Below are 19,354 nucleotides of genomic sequence, written 5' to 3'. Positions count from 1 at the left end.
CCCACCATGATGGGGTATGCCCTGAGACTGTGAGCCAAAGTAAACTCTTCCTTAAGTTGTTTCCTTCAGGGTTTTGAATCACGGCCAGAGAAAAAGTAATTGGTACAGAGTTACTGGTAAACACTGGCTAAAGGGGGTGTGGTTTATTCTGCAAACCGCAGGGAAGCAACTGTGGAGAGCATGTGCTTCCAAAGGTCTCTGCGTATGCACCCATGTTCTCCTTTTTTCTTACACTCACATTTAGACACTGAACAGACGCTTTGTGCAGCGCATCTAGTGGGTGTCAGGCATAATATCCCAGGACATTAGGTGCCTTGGTCATTGTCCCTATACATTTGAAAAGCTGGAGCCTGGGGGAATGTTAGCAAAAGCAGTTTGGTGAACCATCTGAGGACCAATGGAGAAGGAAGGCTTCACTTATGTGGGGTAAAGGAAATGTGATCTGGATGAGCTACATCTAAAGAGTGCCTGGAAGAGATCCACCATCAGAGGAGGAGGTGATGGAGAGACTCTTGGTTTCTACAATAACAACAGACAGGATGGTTGGTGGGGTAGCGGGCGAGGTTGGTAAGAGAAAAGGCTGGAAGGTCATTTGGTCTTTGACGATCGTGCCTTGCAATCCCAACTCTATATTATAACACACAGATGGTACAGAGGGTGCATGGACAGGGAAGCTGGGATGGATGAAGGGTGGTGTGAGGGTGGGGGTGGAGCATCTCTGCTCAGCTCCATTAAGGCCTAGGGAATCAGCATCCCAGCACTCCAGCTACATGTGGGAGGCAGGATGTCTCCTCCTAACCATGTCAGAAAGAGTGGACTACTTGTTAGGAAGAAATTTGCCATGCATCTCCAAGATAGAAATCTCTGAGAGGTCTTGCTCAGTGATGGATGGAGGCCACAGGAAGAGAGGTAAGTCTACCAGTTGGCATTCATGGGCTTTCATGAGAAAAGCACATTACATGAGAATTCTTACATCAATTTTGGATGTCTTGCAGAAAGCTCCCACGGGGTGCACGTGGTCATAAAGGATGATGACCCCCACCATCACCCTCATGCAGAACATGAGTGTCTCCTCGCTTGTAAACCGGCTCCTGTACTCCCTGAAAGAGAAGACGTGGATGTGGCGTCACTCCCTTGTTCAAACACGTGCATTCTGAGACCAACAACTGGCCATTCCTCTACCCACCCACCCCCGACAGAACAGCGACCAGGTTAATATGCTCTTTAAAAGACCCAAGACGACAATTTTCCTTGACTCTATCCAACTAGCAATTCAGAGCAAACTCTGGTAAATTAGAGGGCGGTAAATTCCCTTTTCTGCTTCCCGTTAGCAGCTAGCTCACCATGTACATCAACCCCTGCCCATCAATCTTGAATATTTTATAGCCGGCCCCTCTGGCTGTCCAAGATTATAGAGAATAATGGCTTCATTACAGGGAAAAGGAATCAGGCTCATTTCTACACAGCAGCGTTCCTGTCTCCAGCTGGAGTCAGTTCCTTTGTTAAGACACAGGCTGTGGAAGAGCGTGGATTGGCAGATATCTCAAAGAAATTATGTACCTGGGAGTTATTTGTGGAGGTTAAATTTTGCTCACTTACTTTGACAGGGGCCCTGATGATTGCAATAATTTAGGCCAAAGCTAGAGACATTTTTAGCATCAATTTCATTATGAGTTGGCCCCACAATGCAGACAATTACTATTTCTGTCTTGAAATAAATCTTAACTTTGGTATGAAGGAAAGATTTAAAATTAATATCCTTTTATGGGGCAGGAGAGATGGTTCCCTGGGTAAGGCACTTGCTGCATAAGGGAGAGGAACTGAGTTTGGCTCCCCAGTGCCCATATGTATGCCAGGTGGTTGTGCTGGCTAGTCTTAGGTCAACTTGACAGAAGTTAGAATTGCTGGAGAAGATAAAACCTCAATTGAAAAGATGCCTTCATAAGATCTGGCTACAGGCAAGCCCAAAGGGCATTTTCATTAGCAATTGATGGTGGAGGGACCTAGCCCATGGTGGGTGATGCCATCCTGGGTTTTATAAGAAAGCAGACTGAACAAACCATGAGGAGCAAGCCAGTATGCAGCACCCCTCCATGGCCTCTGCATCAGCTCCTGCCTCCAGGATCCTGCCCTGGCTGACTTCCTATCCTGATTTCCTTCAGTGAAGGACTGCAATGTGGAAGTATAAGCCCAGTAAACCCTTTCTTCTCCAACTTGCTTTTGGTCATGGTGTTTCATCACACCAATAGCAACCCTAACCAAGTGTCCCACCTGCAATCCCAGCTCTTGGGAGGCAGAGAGAGGGCATGCCTGCAGCAAGCTGACTACCCAGCTTAGTCCTATCAGCAAAATTTGGGTTCAAATGACAGACCCTGCCTCAATATACATGTCAAAGAGCAGTTAAGGAAGACACCCAAAGTCAAACTCTGGCTTACACACACATACACATACACACACAGAGGCACACATGTGCACACACACATATGCATCAGCAAACACATGTGCATCCTCACATGCACGTGAATATGAACACACACAAACACCACGCACATACACACATGCAGACATATAAAATGATAAAAGATCGTTTTATAATCGAAGACAGTCAGCTGCTGTAATAAGGTGCCTGTGACACTTCTGGGCTCCGGCACCCTAGGGAGCAGATGGTATTACGGGAATTTGATTAGACACAGAATACAAGGAAGGTCCAGAGAGGCCAGAGTTCATTTGCAATCACAGTGAGCAGTGCAGACTAAGTGCATCCCCAACCTTCCCCTGTAACTGCGTCCTTCATCCTTCATGACCCTACCCATCCTTCACGTTGAGTGTCTGGCAAGCAGTTTAGGAACAAAGAAACAGAGGGTGAAGAGAGGGGTGGAGGAGTTACTTTCGCAGCGGTCTCACCGTTGCTACTCCTGGTTCTACATCTCTACAGTATATCGATAACAACACCCACACATCTAGCCCTTCTCACCATTTCATTGCATGGCTTATAGCAGTGATTCTCAACCTTGGGTTGCGACCCCTCTAGGAGTCCTACAACCCCTTCACAGATAGCTTGCATATCAGATATTTACATCAAAATTCATTAACTGTAGCAAAATTACAGTTATGGAGTAGCAATGAGAATCATTTTCTGGTTGGGGGTGTCACCACAACGTGAGGAAATGTACCAAAGGGCTACCACACTAGAAAGTTGAGAACCACTTTCTTAGAGCATGCGACAGGCTGCTAAACCTTTGCGAGGCCAATCAACCCATGGGCGAGTCAGCTACTTCAGTTGTCAAATGGATCTAACGTTGACACAGACCATCCTGAGCTCCCATTGAAACCAAAGCAAACGCTCTACAAGGGAAACTTTAATCTGGCATCTGAAAGAGGACATGCTGCTATCAACACATCCTGAGCAGGCCCCAGCCTGGTGGAAACTTAGCCATGCCCACACCTCTGGTTTCACTTACGGTGTCTCCAGCATAACCTTGCAGACGCTTGTCATGGTACTGAGGCAGTCTGTGGTATTCTCTATTGGCAGGGTTTTATTCTAAGTGGAGAGACACAAACACACATTAGTCATCCTAGCAGTACGCATGCATGGTAAAGAAAGAGCACTCTGTGCGGCTCACTGGCTGCACTTACTTCTGAGACAAAGTGCATTGTGGCATTGCTGAGAGTCTTCAGCATTGGTGTGGCTTCGGCATAGAAGAGGGACATTCGGTTGGCCATCTCATTATTCACTTCATTCTCAATGTCTAGCTGATGGAAGCAAGAGCAGCAACAGTTATAAAGAGAGCATCCTTATCTCCACAACCAAGTTATAGACAAGGACTCGGCCTTCTCTCTGGGCCGGACACACAAGTCAAAGCAGCCACGGGGAGATGGTGGCCCCAGCCAGAGACACACAAGAACTCACGTGCATGTTGTTGATGCGATTGCGACTTATTGTTCTCCTGTAGTAACTAAAGTCATTCTGAATAGCTGGGTTCCTCATCTGAAATGTGGAAGAGAAGAAAGAAGTTCACCTTCCAGAAACAGGTGAAGGAGCAGCATCAGGAGCCCAGACATGAGGGTTTACAGATATGGCACAACTTCTCTTTGTCATTCAAGAACCAGGGCAACCATTAAAAATAAGGTGGCTGACGGTGGAGGAGGACTGAGAAACCAAGGACAATGGCAATGAACATGAACTCTACAGCATGGACGGGCTCATTGTGAGCCTTGTCAGTTTGGTTGCTCACCTTCCTGGACTTAGGGGGAGCTGGGAGGACCTTGGACTAAACATAGTGAAGGGAACCCTGATGGCTCTTTGTCTTTGGAGAGGGGTGGAGTGGGGGTATGGGTGGAAGGGAGGGGAGGGAAGGGGGAGGAGAAGGGGAGGAGATGGAAATCTTGAATAAAAAAATGAGGAAAAAAAAATAAGGTCCTATCACTCAGGTGTTCTGAAACATGTCCTGTTCTTACTGTGTGCTGTATTTCCGGGAAAGCATGTTTGCACAGCAAGAAAAAGATACTTGTATGGGTTCTCTGAGCTCATTTGACAGATTCCAAATTTCCACAGGTAAGTCACCCTCGTAGATTACTCTGGCCACACAGAATGCAAATACATACCACATTACAAACCTCCTGTGGGAGGTATTCCATCTTACTCTCCCATCCCGACCCTACAGCCTTAGCAAAAGAACCATAAAGCAGTGCTACCCCATTCAACTTCCATAGTGTGTGTGGTCTGACCTTCAGCTCATCAAATCGAAGGGTAAAATGTAAGATTTCTGCAAATTCCTTTGCCAGGGCCTGCTCCCGTTCCAGGTGCTGGGTTGGTGTGTAAGGAGGGCACGTCAGAGATTCCAATAAACTCTGCAGGGCTTTTTCTGAAAGTCAAGGGGAGACAGAGGTCTATTCAGGGAGGTCAGACACATCCTTAAAAGCACAGTGCCCAGTTCAAGTTGACACCCTCAGAGGCAACCTCTGTGGCTGGTCCCTTTCGAGGGTTTCCTGAGCCCAGTTCACTTAGCAATCTCCTTTCTGAGCCTTGTAGAAAACCACAAATATATGAATGGAGCTTGTGTGTATGAGAGGCACTAATGATTCCAGGTGAGGTGAGAGCTGAGGAGAGGGCTCCAATGGGTAAGATGCTGGGCAAACCCAATTCATACCTATCGCATCCACAAAAATCCCCCAGGTGCGGGGTACAGGTATGTAACACTAGCTTTGAAAATGGGCATGGGGATAGAGACAGAAGAGTCAAAGCTCCCTGGGGCTGGGTAGCTTAGCCAGTCCATGAGCAACAGAAGACACCAGTGTCAGTCTCTGGTCTCCAAAAGCCCTGAACACATGGGTTAAGTTGCCTGTTTAACACGGTGGAAATGTTGGTCTTCTAGCATGCTTCTCTCTTTCTACATCCCCATGACATTTCTCTACAAATCTACCACATTTACCCTTGTTATGTTCTTACAATGACCTCATCCCTCCCATTTGCCTATTTCTAATTATTCTCCACTCTTTTTGCTCCCATACATCTTAACAGCAAAGTCATTTAACCAATCCTCAATGGCAGGAGTTGATAAACTATGACCCATAAGCCAAATTTGGCCCACTTCTTTTTTTATGAGTAAAGTTTTATTTAAAAGGTAGATATGTTCATCACTTCCTACATTGACTAGGGCTACCATTGGTGTCGCTACTATGATGGTAAAATCTTGTTACTGAAAAGACAGGACACACAAGATGCAAACCCTTTCTATAGAGGTAGAACTCAGGTTCTTGGTATTTCATCTCACTACATCCAAATGCCCACTGAGGAAAGGGAAGATTCGATTTATCTTCTGCCTGAGAACCTGGGGCAATCTTCTTTGTGAAATCAGTTTGACCTCCTCCCTTAGCTGGTCGAGCATCAAGTCCTTTTCAATATCAAGTCATGGGTTCAGCTTTGGTTTTCCTCTTAGAAAATGGTCCTCATTTTAGTGGCAAATTAAAGCAAAAGTTGCTGACTACCATTTCCATTCTAACTATACTATATTAACAGATGAAACCCCAAGCACTGACAGTGATTACACCACACTGCTGGTGGCATGGAGCCAGTTTGTCAACCTCACTCGCCTCCATGCCAGCTTCTGCAGAGTCATCTTATTTTTGTGCAGTTTATTTTTATTGTTAAGCTAAAGTAAGAATGCTAGCTTTATTTTCTTACATTTTGCATTCAGTTAATCGTGTTTTGGGGCATGTGAGGAGACTGTGGATTCAAATGAACTCTATCCTCCAATTTTGTTTTTATTAAGAACTGAGATCAATAGACCAGAGCCTAGGTCAATTGTCATCAGAGAGGCTTCATCCAGCAACTGATGGAAGCAGATGCAGAGACCCTCAGTCAAGCATTAGGCAGTGATCAGGGAACCCCATGGAAGAGGGGGTGGAAAGATTGTGGAAGACAGAGGGGCTTAGAACACCATAGGAACACAGCTCACAAAAATCAACTAAGCAGGGCTCATAGGAGCTCAAAGAGACTGAAGCAACAATCACAGAACTTGTATGGGTCTGACATAGGTCTTCTGCATAGATGTGGTTATATAGCTTGGTGTTCTTGCGAGACTCCTGATAGTGGGAGTGAAGGTGTTTCCTACTCTCTAGCCTTCTTTTGGGACCCCTTTCCTTCTATTGGGTTGCCTCGTCCAGCCTTAATAAGAGGATTTTTGCCTAATCTTATTGTAACTTGTCATGCAGTGTTCAGTTGATATCCTTGGGAGGCCTGCTGTTTTCTGAAGGGAGACAGAGGAGTGGATCTGAGGGAGAGAAGAAAGGAGGGAAGGAGGAAGGGACACATGGAGGGAGGAAAAGAGGGAGTTGTCAGAGGCTGCTAGTTCATTTCCTGACTGCCATGATTTGAAATAATCATACAGAAACTATATTATTTGCAATAGTGTTTGGCCAATAGCTTAAGCATATTTTAGCTAGCTCTTATATCCTAAACTAACCCATCTCTATTAATCTGTGTATTGCCACATGGCTGTGGCTTACTGAGTAAAGTTCTGGTGAGACCAACAAATTGGCACCAATGTGGTCAACTAAATCCACTTAAAAACCTGAGAGAGTTTGAAAATAAATTCTAGACACACACAAAAAATAGAGTTTAATGCAACTTCTTGCTCTATTTGCAGAAAGCAGAGAAGCAGTTCCTTTAAGGTTTACTGACTCAGCTTTAGCAGTAAAAACTATACAGCTTCTTTTAAAATGGCTTTTTGGTTCGCCAGCAGGAATGACTCTGGTTCTTTCAGAAGGCCTAGCACTTGAATAGGGTTTGTGGGCAGCATGTTGCAATTACTTGGTGGCAACATGGGCCAATTGGTTACCAGAGTTGAGGTGGTGAGTGTGGCTCCCACCTGGCAGTCTCAGAGGCAGTAAACACATCTTGGCCATGTTGGACTGGGCAGAGCCAAAAGGCAAAGCAGCCTTAGTTCTAGCCACCCTGCTGAGCATTTTAAAAGGAAGTCCTGATCAGAAAAGGATTATAGATATGCAATAAAGACAGATTCAGATGAAAAAGACCTCTAAATGGATCACAGCTTAGGAGAGAAAAGAAAAGGAGTAAAGAGAAATATAGGAGGAAGTAAATGGTTTAAAAAAAATAAAACAAAGTCTTTAAAGAGACAGAGTACAGACAGTAATAGATTTATAGAAGAAAGAAAAATAAGCCATGTAAAGATGGAATATACACAGAGAGTCTGGATTATGTATATTATTGTGTTTTCTTTGAATTTTTTGACTGTGAAGGAGCTAAGCAAAGAGAGAAATTTCATTGTATGGGCTCCTAAGTTAAACCAACATATAAATTTTAAAGGTATCTCAACTTTAAAATTTGGGTCTAAGGATTTGTTGCTTTGGAAAAGAGGTCCTACTTTTGTTTCCATAGAGGATGAGAACCTGTGAAGTTTTTCTAGACTAATATGGTTTGATCGATTAAGACCCCCCCCCCCGGAAGGTCACTGTGAACATCCCCAAAAATTACTTTGCCCAACAAAAAGCAGGTTGCAGTTTGAAGAGAACTACACCCAAAGTCCCTAAATGATTGTTTATAAATGCTTGTTTACATTTAAAGGGGGATATGCTATAAAGATGGATACTTTGCTTTGGTATGGATCTTGGTTTATTGATACAAATTTAAGGTCAATTTTGTTATATGTATATTTCTGCTCTTGATTAAGGTATTGGTTGTGTAGCTCATTTAAAAATGTAATATATAATTAAGAAATATAGGTTAAGAGATATTCATCTATAATAGTCAAGCTTGTAGTCATGTTAGTTAGGTTTTCTAGATGTACAAAGTTATATTTCAGATGGATAGTTATTCTTCAAAACTCTCAAAGACTAACAACAGAATATGGCATTTAAAGTTTTAAGAACTTAGACTTTTCATGACAATGAGACACATCTGTTTTTGACAGCACCAATTATTTCAAGAGAAAGATGGGCATTGAAGAGGCTCCTCATGGAGTTTGTTAGCCATTTGGGCAAGAAACTGCTCTTGCCTGAACTGTTTGACTGAACTTGCAGGACCCACAGAAAAATGACTGCTGAAGCTGCCTAAAGAAAGTGAGACAGTCCTTCAGGGTTCCTGCTTCATGAAAGAGTCTGCCAGAAATTCTTCAGGACACAGAAGAAAGTTACTGACAAACTGCCAATACAGGTGGAACTGTCTTTGAAATTTCCTACTTCATGAAAAAGTCTGCCAGATGCTATGGGCCAAGTTACAATAAAAGATAGAGTAGATATAAATACAATAACTATAATTCTTGCTTGATAACTGTTTTGTTATATTTAATCTTGCAATGTTAAAGTTAAAACCTTCCTTTTTACTTAGACAGAAAAGTGGAGGTAATGTATGCTGTGAATATGTTTTATTGCCATTGGTTAATAAAGAAGTTCCTTTCGGCCAATGGCTTAACAGAGGAAAGCCAGGCTGAAAGAAATATATTAAGAAAGTAGGCCGAATCAGAGGGATGCCATGTAGCCACCTGCGGAAGACAGATGCATCAGAACCTTGCTGGTAAGCCACAGCCACGTGGTGATACACAGATAAATAGAAACGGGTTAATTTAAGATATAAGAGCTAGCTAGAAAATACATTTAAGCTATTGGCCAAACAGTATTGCAAATAATATAATTTCTGTGTGATTAGTTTCAGTCTGGGCATCTGGGAAATGAACGACAGCCTCACCCAACAGGGAGGAAGGGAGAGGAAACTGTGGTCGGCATCAATGTATGATAAAGAGGAGTAAATACTGGAGTTTTGCCTTTTGAGAGGGTAGAGGGATAATAATGATAAAAGAAGTGCCATGTCGGACATGATAGCTGTAATAGTCACTCACCAAGGCGGATGGAAAATTCATAAAACCGTTTCAGCCTCACAACCAGGGGGCAGACTGCATTCCAAGCCTTTTCTTGAAGTTGAATATCATTGGGATTTTGAATTGCCTATGGGAGAAAAATGGGGTGATGGTGAGTTTCTAGCTTAAGAAAAGTAGTAAGCCACACCAAAGTACCCTGAATGATTGCAGGTTATTTTTTAAAAATGCAATTGCTAGTGTGCTTTGAGAATTAGAACCACCTTGGTGGACAATGATTATCTGGATGATTCCCCAAAGAACTCATTTCTGAAGTCAGTTTCAATACTTAAGCATGAAGCTTGTGGGTCTCAGGTAGAACTTGTCTCATCTAACTTGCTGCTGTATTCTTTGGTTTAACAAAATGAAAACAAAAATGAAACAAACAAGCAAACAAAACAAACATCAGAAATGGAAGGCATAGCACTCTCTAGTAGCACTTGATTCATCTAAAGACTGCTTATTATGAAGAACGAAGGCTGTAGCTATTGTGCCCTGTCTGTGATACACGTTGTGTTCTTGCTGGTCTGTAATAAGCTCTATTCTTAAGGTGACCTTGAAGTAGAAATGCTGCATCATAATAGACTTTTCCTTTGTAGCATTCAGTATGTTCTTATGAGGATGGTGGCAGAGGCGGGGTAACTTTTATGCAAATGTGTGTATGTGTGTGTGTGTGTTCGTGTGTTCCTAAATATAAAAACACAGCCTGCTCAGTCCATACAGTGTTATTCCTGACCAGTTGGTGTGCTCTTCCTTGAAGAAGACTATTTCTCCTATTCAGCATTCCTTAGGTTTTTGGCTATTGATTTTATTACTTTTTTTTTAAACCTCGGAAAATATAAACCAACTAGATCTACACTCTCCTTAGAACAGGTGTTCTCTAGCTGTTCTGTGTGACACTGTTGTAACCTACCAAGGTAAACCCAAAAGTTCGATTGCACATGTTACCCTAGATCTCATGACTCAGAGATTCAACTTCTATTCCTGGGCTTTATGACAATATTGCCCTTAAATGAGGTCATCTACTGGCCTTACTGGTTAGACAGGAGTGCACTCTAGTTAGTACTAAGGCTATGCCTTAATCATCGAATATGCATGCACGTGTGTGTGTATGTGTGTGTGTGTGTGCACATGTGCATGTACATGCACACATATGTAGGCCTGTTCATGTGTATAAGATTTTTCCTTTTTCCCCTTGCAGGGTTTAGTTAGTTCAGTATTGTCATTGACTTACATCTCGGATCTCTGGTCCTGCTCCTTTGTAAGCCTGCAGGTCTGTGAGGATGCTCTCGGAGTCCTGGAGGACAGCACTGATCTGGTTCCATATCTCTCGTTCTCCTTCTGTAGGCTGGGCATCTACGTGACAGAGAAACCACGAGAAACTGAGACTGGTGTTTCTGAACAACTCTCAAAGTCCATAAACAGTCAGGTCTACCAACTCAGCAGTCCCTTCTCTTCCTCCAGCTTTGGAAGTCACTCTGTAACTTTAGAAGCTGTTAGGTAAGGAAAATGAACACGGCTTCTGTCCATGACTCAATTCAAAGCATCCAACAATCCGTTTTGCACATATTAAACATAGTTTGAGCAAATTGTCCTAAGTGTTCATTTGCTAATTTATATAAAATGCATTTTTGTATACCTTATGTTCACATTGGGTAATTGGAGGGGTAAACATGGTTTTGGGGAAGCCAAACTTCTTTTTAATGTCCCTTTCATTGTGTTTATTCTCCCTTAAAGCTATCACTTTCATTGTGGTCAAAATACATAACATAAAATGTACCACCTTAGCCATTTCCAAGTGTGGAGAGCAATGATACTGATAAAGTTATGGATCCTCCCTCCATGCAGTTCCACAGCTCTCCTGATCTTGTAAAGCCAAAATACTGTATAGAGTATGCTTCTGAACAGGAAAAACGAGGGGCTATTTCTATCACTGAAAAACTTGTAGACTTGAGTATCAATAAAAAAGCCCCTTTAATGCTTATTTCTTTTATTTTATATACTTCTACTATTTCATATATGTTTATATTATTATATGAATTAGTATATATGTATATACTAATCAACTTTAAAGCCCACTTAATTTAGGACTGGTGTGATGACTCAGCAGGTAGACACTTGCTGCCAAGCCTAATCTGAGTCTGATGCATGGGACCCACCTAGTGGAAGAAGAGAACCAACTTCTGAAAATTGTCCTCTGACCTCCACATGTGTGCCATGGCACACCCTCTCCCAAATAAATGAAAATAATAATAATAATAATAATAATAATAATAATAAAGATTTGGGTAATTAATCCTTGAGGGCATGGCAGCAGCACATAATTCTAAAACCATGAAATACAGAAAGCACTGAAACATTCTAATACACATAAACATCCTGTCTAAGAGCCAAGAAATGGATAGAGTCTTCTGGGAATTCATCACGGCATAGAAACACTCTTAGAAAAGAAAATCCATGAAAGTGAAAGGGGGCACATCTAGAAGAAGAAGGAAGTCAACAGGGGTAGGATGTGCACACAACAGTTTCTCAGCAGAGACACGCTGGGAGATCATTGTCTAAAGGTCTGTTCTGTTTATCTTCAGTCTTGACTGTGATACCCACAGAAGCATGTGATGTGTTTAGGCCACATACACGAAGGCAGCATTCTGATAGCCACAGGTGCCATCTAAGCTCTCCAGGCAGCTCTTCCTCTCCGACATCCCTGGAGACCTTGCAGGTTCTTACCCCCAGAAGCATTTCACGGAGACTGATAGTTGAGAAACATGGCTATCTCTGCTCTCATAAGTGATAAGAATCAGGCTAGTTTCTTCCTGTAAAATGATGCCACTGCTCAGGGAGAGAGGAACAGACAACCTGCCACGTGACTTTGTTTCCAGGTATTTAAATCCTGAGATGAGGGATGCCATCAGCGACTTAACTAGCAGAGTGACAGGGACAGAGTTGTATGAAGTCTGACGCTCCCCTGACCCAACCCCAACTTTATTTAATCTTTTCACAGGACAAAGGGCAGATGCTGCAAAAGTTTGGTGTGTTTTCATCACTAGTGGGAGTCTGGGGCATCAGAGATGGATTCACAAGACAGGTAAAGGGAATGTTGGCTGAGTGCATTAGCAGACTGGGCAACCAGGGAGAGTTGACGGCCAGAGGAGGCCAGAGAAGTTCCTGTCAAACTCAGGAATGATGCCCGTGGTGAGTTTGGGACTATTTTATTCACCAGGTCCTGTCAAAAACAAAGGAATTGGTAGCTTCCAAGAAAATTAAAAAAAAAAAGAAAGAAAGAAAAGAAAACAAAACCCATAAATGTTTGGAAGAAGAAGGGGGCTAACGGGGGTGGGAGAGGAAGAGGAATAAGATAGGGTAATGGAGGTGATATACTGTGTATACGTGTGATGCTGACAAATCAAGAAGAGAGGCAACATCTAAAAATAAGACAGAAAATTATAGCCCCTCAATGGGATTCCCAGACACTGGGAAAAAAAGTTTCCTAGAAATGATACAATGTCAACTGGGGATTAAGTGCCTGCAGGTCAGGGTTAGGCAAAGAATGTGGTTTGGAAGGTGTTGGAGATGTCAGGACTAGAGCATGGTGGCAGAGGTGGGAGAGAGAAGGAGGTATATCCACAGATAGAGGGAACAGAGTAGCCTAGGGCCAGGTGGCTAGATGGCGCACAGCTGGGCCAGCAGGGGACAGAGATGTCAAGAGAGAGATCAGAGAGGCTGACCCGGAAATGAAGGGGAAAGAACAGCTAATTCCTCCTATCCCTGGATCCTTTGCTTCCCACAAACGTGGCGTAAATAGTTTCAGGTCTGAGGTTTTTCACAATATGAATCACTTCATATGTTATCTGTTTCCATTTCCTCAAAGCAATATGGATGTCATAAAAGGAAGCCTGCACATCCACGAGCTAGGAAGTCTGTCGCTGTGGAGAACACTTCGGTGAAAATCCAAGGAAGGAGCCACGAGTTTCTGAATTGCAATAGTGGCAAGGAGGAAAACACAAGAACAAAACAAAGCAAAGCAAAAAGCCTACATAGCAAATAAAAATGAGGCACTCAAGAGCTGGAGAGATGGCTCAGTGGTTAAAAGCACTGGCTGCTCTTCCAGAGGACCTGGGTTCAGTTCCCAGCACCCACAGAGTTGCTAATTATCATCTGTAACTCTAGTTCCAAGGGATCTGATATCTTCCTCTGGTTTCCTTAGGCACAAGGTACATAACACCACATACAGACAAACATGTAGTTAAAACACCCATACACATGAAATTAAAACAACACAAGAAACTGAAGAAACTCAAATCCAGGAACACACTGTTTCTAAGGTAGAAATTTTTCAGATGAAGCATTTAGAGAAGAGACAAGCAAAAATAGAGAGTGTGCCCAATCTGAGGGTTCAGAGTTCTACAACGGTTTGTGGAAGAGGGTTGTCCCGGGAGAAGAAGAGATGTGTCGTATCTCCCCTGCCTCATGGTCTTATCTCAACAAGTCACTAAGGAATAGTGTCATATGAAATAGAATTAAAACTGAGTGGCACAGAGCACAGACCAAATCTAAAAAGCATCCTGTTGTTAACTGCAGAACACAAAAGGAGAAAGCTTTCACGCCACTTCATAGAAAAGAGAGGAATTTCCTAAGTGCTTTCAAAAATAAACACCCTACAGAGAGGCCTCCAAGTGGTCCTACAGCTCCAACAACCAGCTCCTGTCTCCATGGCAGGTGAAGTGACACTTTCCTACATAAACTTGCAGAGACATTCTTTTGGCCACAAAGAGTTTGCATGAATGGCTTAGGGGTGGCATCTTTTCCATGCCACAGGAAGTGGACTTGGGGTGCAGGGTAAGCATTTTCTACTTGACAGAGCTATTCTCCTAGCAGCTAGAGGATATAAACAGGACCCTCAGTGCCCAGCCTCCTTCTCTGGGAAACTGTTTCCTTTGGCAGATATTCTGCCCATTAGCCTAATGCTTGTAGCATAGTCCTGTTAGGGGGTGCAGAAACCTAATCCGACACTTCCTCTTCCATCAAGGCTTAGAGATGTGTTGGCTCATTTTCTGTCATAATTTGCTACTTACACGGGACAGTCGATTTTCTCTCACCTTTCCTGTCATGGAATTGAAGTCAATTTCTCTTCCAGCCAACAGTTAGTTCCCTCATGCCAGCAAACAGGCCACCATGCCTTCTGGGCCTGAAGGTGGAATATTCCTCAAGGGACTCAAATCACTGTCGGGGTGCCCAGCCTTTCCCAGTGCAGGGACAGCTGAAAGACTCTAATCTCAGGACTGTTCAAACTTTTGACAATGTGACATGCTGTTGTCACCTACAAAGGTGTTGAGTCACACTTATAGTTATCCCAGAATGTATATGGATCAGGCTGCATATTGGATGTGTCGTTCCTAGTGTCTGTCTCATCATGCAAGTGGTAAAAGGGCTGTGTAACCCCAAGTGACATTTACCATTGTCCCAAATCCATATGGAATCCAATGATTCATTCCACTTACATCCCACAATACTAAAAATTCAGAAATAATTAATAATAATTTTATCCACTAGACATAGGGCTCAACAATATTTGTTTCATCTGATTACATATTTTCAGTGCCTGGTTAGTATATAGTGTGTGCTCAAGGAAAATGTGTCAGACATATAGTTGAAGAAATAATTTATATACAGTTTTCACATTTTAGATTTTTTTTTTGAGACAGGATCTCGCGTGTTTCAGACTAATCTTGAACTCGCTACATAATCTATTGATTGTCTTGATCATCCTACTTCCACTTCCCAAGGGCTAGGAAGTCAGGTGTGTGCCACAGACCTGACCGTGCTGGGGATGGAATCAGGGCCTCAGGGATGCGAGGCAAGCACTCTACCTACCGAGCTGCATTCCCTGCCTCATTTGGGGATGCTTGTCTGAGTTCTGAGTTCTTTGGATACAGGGTTTACACACACATTCGGTACTCTTATGCTATCACATTCAATAGAGATACTCCATAAGAACATGGGAAACTGGATTCAGTTGGGAATCAGCCAGGAGATGGGATGTGGGTGCTAGGAGGCAGTGGGATAAACAACCCTTCCATCCCCACAGCCTCTGTCCTATCATGTGTCTGCCACTGAAACATCCATATTCAATGGTGACCAAACTGACTCTCGCTTCATCAACATGTGTGATTTACTCTCCCATTGCCCAGGGCTTCAAAATGGCTAGCAAGCTACTGGGACATTTGCTCTGTCTGGGAGACTAAAACGCTGCCAAAGCCCCACCTTTTCCATCCCCGCCACTGCCCTTGCCTTGCTTACTGGGACAACTCTGTGAGAGGATCTGGATTCTCATCCAGCACTCCCCATATTCAGACCCAACCGCTGACCAGATTTAAAAAGTTTATTGAGTTTTCAGATGTCGAGAAATGACATCTTAAAAGGGACCCTGAAAAATTAGTGCTGGAAAAGGTTACTATGTTTAATTCCCCAGTAACCTTGAGAGCGTCGGCTAAGTGACTAGCAACTCTGAACTATGGTCTTTGCTTTTCTATTTTTAACAGGAAGCTTGACTTTTTATGAAGTGGTATATCACACACACACACACACACACACACACACATGCGCACATGCATACATATTTGTCACATTGGTGTAAACATACATACATACCAGATACACACACACACATCTATACACATATACTTATACACATGCACACATTTACATATACACAAATACATACACACACGCATACACACACATAAACACATATACACACTTATACGCATTCACGCTACCACTCCTGATGGGAGTCCTTGGTTCCAGTCATACATAGCCAATGACTTCTTCAGTGATGTTTCTTCTACGACTCTCATCCTGACCGTCTAATCATCTTCAATTACTTGAGTGAATTGAGAGGAATAGCTACGTGAAGTGAGTGCTCATCCTGTCTGACGACGGAGCTGTTAAAGTCCTTGTGATTTACACAGGCAATTTCAGAAGCCAATACTCCGAGAAGGCCTGGACCATCTGTATCCTAGCCCTTATCCAGGAGCTGATTTAAGGGTCTTTTTTGGACTCGCTACTGTGGAAAGTATGAAAACGCATCCTATGTATTATGACCTTACATCCCCATGTTGGCTGTGGAGAACTCAGCAGATTTCACATGTCTACAATGTTAAGTAGGTAAACAACCCTTTTATCAGTTAAGACAAAGGATATTCATTTTGTTCCCAGGCAGGGGATATATGGACTTCTCCTTGGACAGCAATTGCTAGTGAGGGTTGATGCATGTCAACTGCCAACATTTTGGGTGTTGCTGGAGGCTAGGTGGAAGGTATCCCTCTGGAGGACTCTTGATATTTTCTTTTCAAAGCCGAATGCTTGGCATTCCTCTGTGCTAACGGGGAAGAAAGCAGTTGTCTTTGTTTGTCAGAAAGATTTCACAGGGAACAACAGCTGGCCTCCAACTGGAAAGAGGCTGTCAATTCAAAAGGGCTTTATCTCTGTGAATCAGCCAGGGCCTCATCCTGTCTTCAAAGGCAGCAGGGACGAACACACCTTTCCCCCCACAGCCTACTTAGGCCTGTGAGGGGAACCTGACAGAGAAGCAAATTAACCTAAAATAATCTGAGGAGAAGACACAATTTACGAGATGCCTTTGGTCTTGAAGGCAGCGGCGGCACTTCATCATCAGGATGTATAGCCATCTCTGTGCCCCATGACTGCTGCGTAAACACTGGAGCGAGAAACGGCAGAAAGGATTTGCCCAAGCCATAAATTTAATCCCCAACCCATCTTCCTACCCATCTTCCCACCCACTTCCATACTCTCCCTTCCTCTCCTGCGTTCCGAATAAACTAAGAGACGTAAATAATTACCTGGTGTTAGTTTGGGGGGGGGGGGGGATGTACAATGGTAATGGCCTATAGTGAGATACTGTTTACAGAAGAAGCGTGAAATCCAAGGGTCCATTGGACAATGTAAGTGGGACCCGGATGACACATTTGTTTGGACAGGACATTAGTTATCACGCACCAGAGCACAAAAATCTTTACACAGAGCAATCACCCCAGGGACTGAGCAGGGTTGGGTGAGTGAAGGGCTGTCTATTTCATCTGCTTCACTGGGATCCCTGGGTGGACCTAGTGCTCCAAGCAAATCCTCTGTCACCTTGGCACTCACTGAATATTGCCCTCGGGGCACACCAGCTAACCCTGCTAAAATCCAGATTAGATCTCAGGTGAAGAAAGGAAAGTTAATAACAGCCCTGTCTGCTTCCTACCTGAAGGGATGTACAAAGAGTTTAGACAAGGTTAAAGGTCTCAGAAAGCTGGAGTGCTAGAATATTATGGAATATAAAAAAAACTCCCTGAATTTGTGCATATGTATGTATACGTGTGTGTACGCACGCATAAATGCACATACATAAGTATAGGCACATACATAGAGAGGCCAGAGGAGAACCTCAGGTGTCAGTGCTCACTTTCCACCTGGAGAGAGAGTCTCTTGTTGTTCACCACTGTGCTCACAGGTGGGTACACACCTCTCAGGGCCCAAGGATCCCTGTGTCTCCGAGTGCAAGAGCACTGGATACAGAGAAGTATCAATGCACATTGCTTTACACCAGTCTGGAGGATCTGAATTCAGGTCTTCACAACTGCACGACAACTACTTTACCCGCGGAGCTGCTTCCCTAGGCTCCGGGAGAGCACATTTTATCACTTTTGTGTTGGATCCAGAAACCACTTTGCAGGTTTGTTCTGTTTTGATTTTTATCGCTCTCCTTTGTCAAGTGAGCATACTAGAAAAAGACATTTGGTCACAAAATGAGGAAAATGTTTCCCATCCATCTTCTAGCGGCCTCTGAGCCACTTTCGCAGATATAAGGCTGACAGGTGACAGGCGCAAGGGGAGAGCAGCTGAGGCGGGAAGTGCACTGGGGTCCACAAAGGCATCCCAGATGATGGGCTAACCTGACACAGACCTCTGTTCCCAAGAACAGGAAACTGAAGCCTTTTGTAAGTACACTGATAGGGTAATATTTTTTTTTTTTTTTTTTTTTTTTTTTTTTTAGAATTTCCCTAACTATCCCATTGTTGTTATCCTGGATTAATTTATGAGACATAGGTTTGTTTCATAAGAACACTACCATTTTAAAGATTCATCTTTAATTTTTAATGTGTGTGTGTGTGTGTGTGTGTGTGTGTGTGTGTGTGTGTGCAGGATCCCTTGGAGGCCAGAGGCACTGGTCTCCTCTAGAAAGGAATTACAGCCAGCTGTGAGCTGCCCAGTGTGTGTGCTCACTGAATACGGATCTTGCACGAGAAGAGTATGCTGGCTCCTGGAGAACAGTATGTGCTCTTCGTTGCAGAACCTCCTCTCCAGCTCCTCCATTGTTCTAGCCACTCCCCACTCAGGAATAGTTCTTTAGCCTAATTTGGGATCTGTTCTTCTGGTGACTGTAGTATTTGACCTCTGCTTGGGATGTTCTAAATTCCTGTACCATTGTCTCTGCTCTGCTCATATCTTACTTTCTCAATAAAGTAAAAAAATATGCTTTTAAAAAGAGATCAAGTCCTTCAAATACTCTCATTTTAATGTGCCAACATCTTATCTTTCCAGGTCTCTTTGCCCCTGGCAAGAAGTCACCAAGATAGCTGTTTCATCCTTAAAAATGGGAGGATTCTTTGCAGATAGCCACTCAATTAGTGTCCATGAAAGCCAATGAAATTGCACTCCACGCTCAGCAAGATGACAGACACAGGAGGAGACAATAATCTAAGCTCGTGGTTTTCTCTAAGTCTTCATCTCAAGGAAGTGCCCACTAGTGACGAGCTCTACTAGCAGAAGAAAACAGCATTGTTCAGTTGCTGACAGTGCCTCAAATAACGCCCGAACCAACAATACATCTTAGATGCCAGCTTCTGTGTCTGCCTCCCCAACCAGACTACAAGATGTTTAGTCGTTTACACCATGACAAACAGAATGTCTGGTGCCCAGAA

The 19,354-nt window shown here is 43.4% G+C and overlaps 1 protein-coding gene across 1 annotated transcript in view; it reads right to left on the bottom strand.

The window, feature by feature from the left end:
• Cyria (CYFIP related Rac1 interactor A) overlaps window positions 1–19,354 on the bottom strand; it is a 107,776-nt gene that overhangs the window by 8,355 nt on the left and 80,067 nt on the right. Inside the window, exons 4-10 of the mRNA XM_038318831.2 lie at window positions 10,606–10,727; window positions 9,357–9,462; window positions 4,729–4,865; window positions 3,911–3,988; window positions 3,637–3,753; window positions 3,462–3,541; window positions 974–1,100 (exon numbers count right to left, since the gene is read on the bottom strand). Of these exons, the coding sequence (XP_038174759.1) occupies window positions 974–1,100; window positions 3,462–3,541; window positions 3,637–3,753; window positions 3,911–3,988; window positions 4,729–4,865; window positions 9,357–9,462; window positions 10,606–10,727 (767 nt within the window). The remainder of the gene's footprint in view (window positions 1–973; window positions 1,101–3,461; window positions 3,542–3,636; window positions 3,754–3,910; window positions 3,989–4,728; window positions 4,866–9,356; window positions 9,463–10,605; window positions 10,728–19,354) is intronic.

The sequence above is a fragment of the Arvicola amphibius genome, chromosome 2 (assembly GCF_903992535.2).
Source record: "Arvicola amphibius chromosome 2, mArvAmp1.2, whole genome shotgun sequence".
NCBI lineage: Eukaryota > Metazoa > Chordata > Mammalia > Rodentia > Cricetidae > Arvicola > Arvicola amphibius.
The sequence above is the reverse complement of the archived record's forward strand: the minus strand, read 5'-3'. Positions and strand labels throughout refer to the sequence as shown.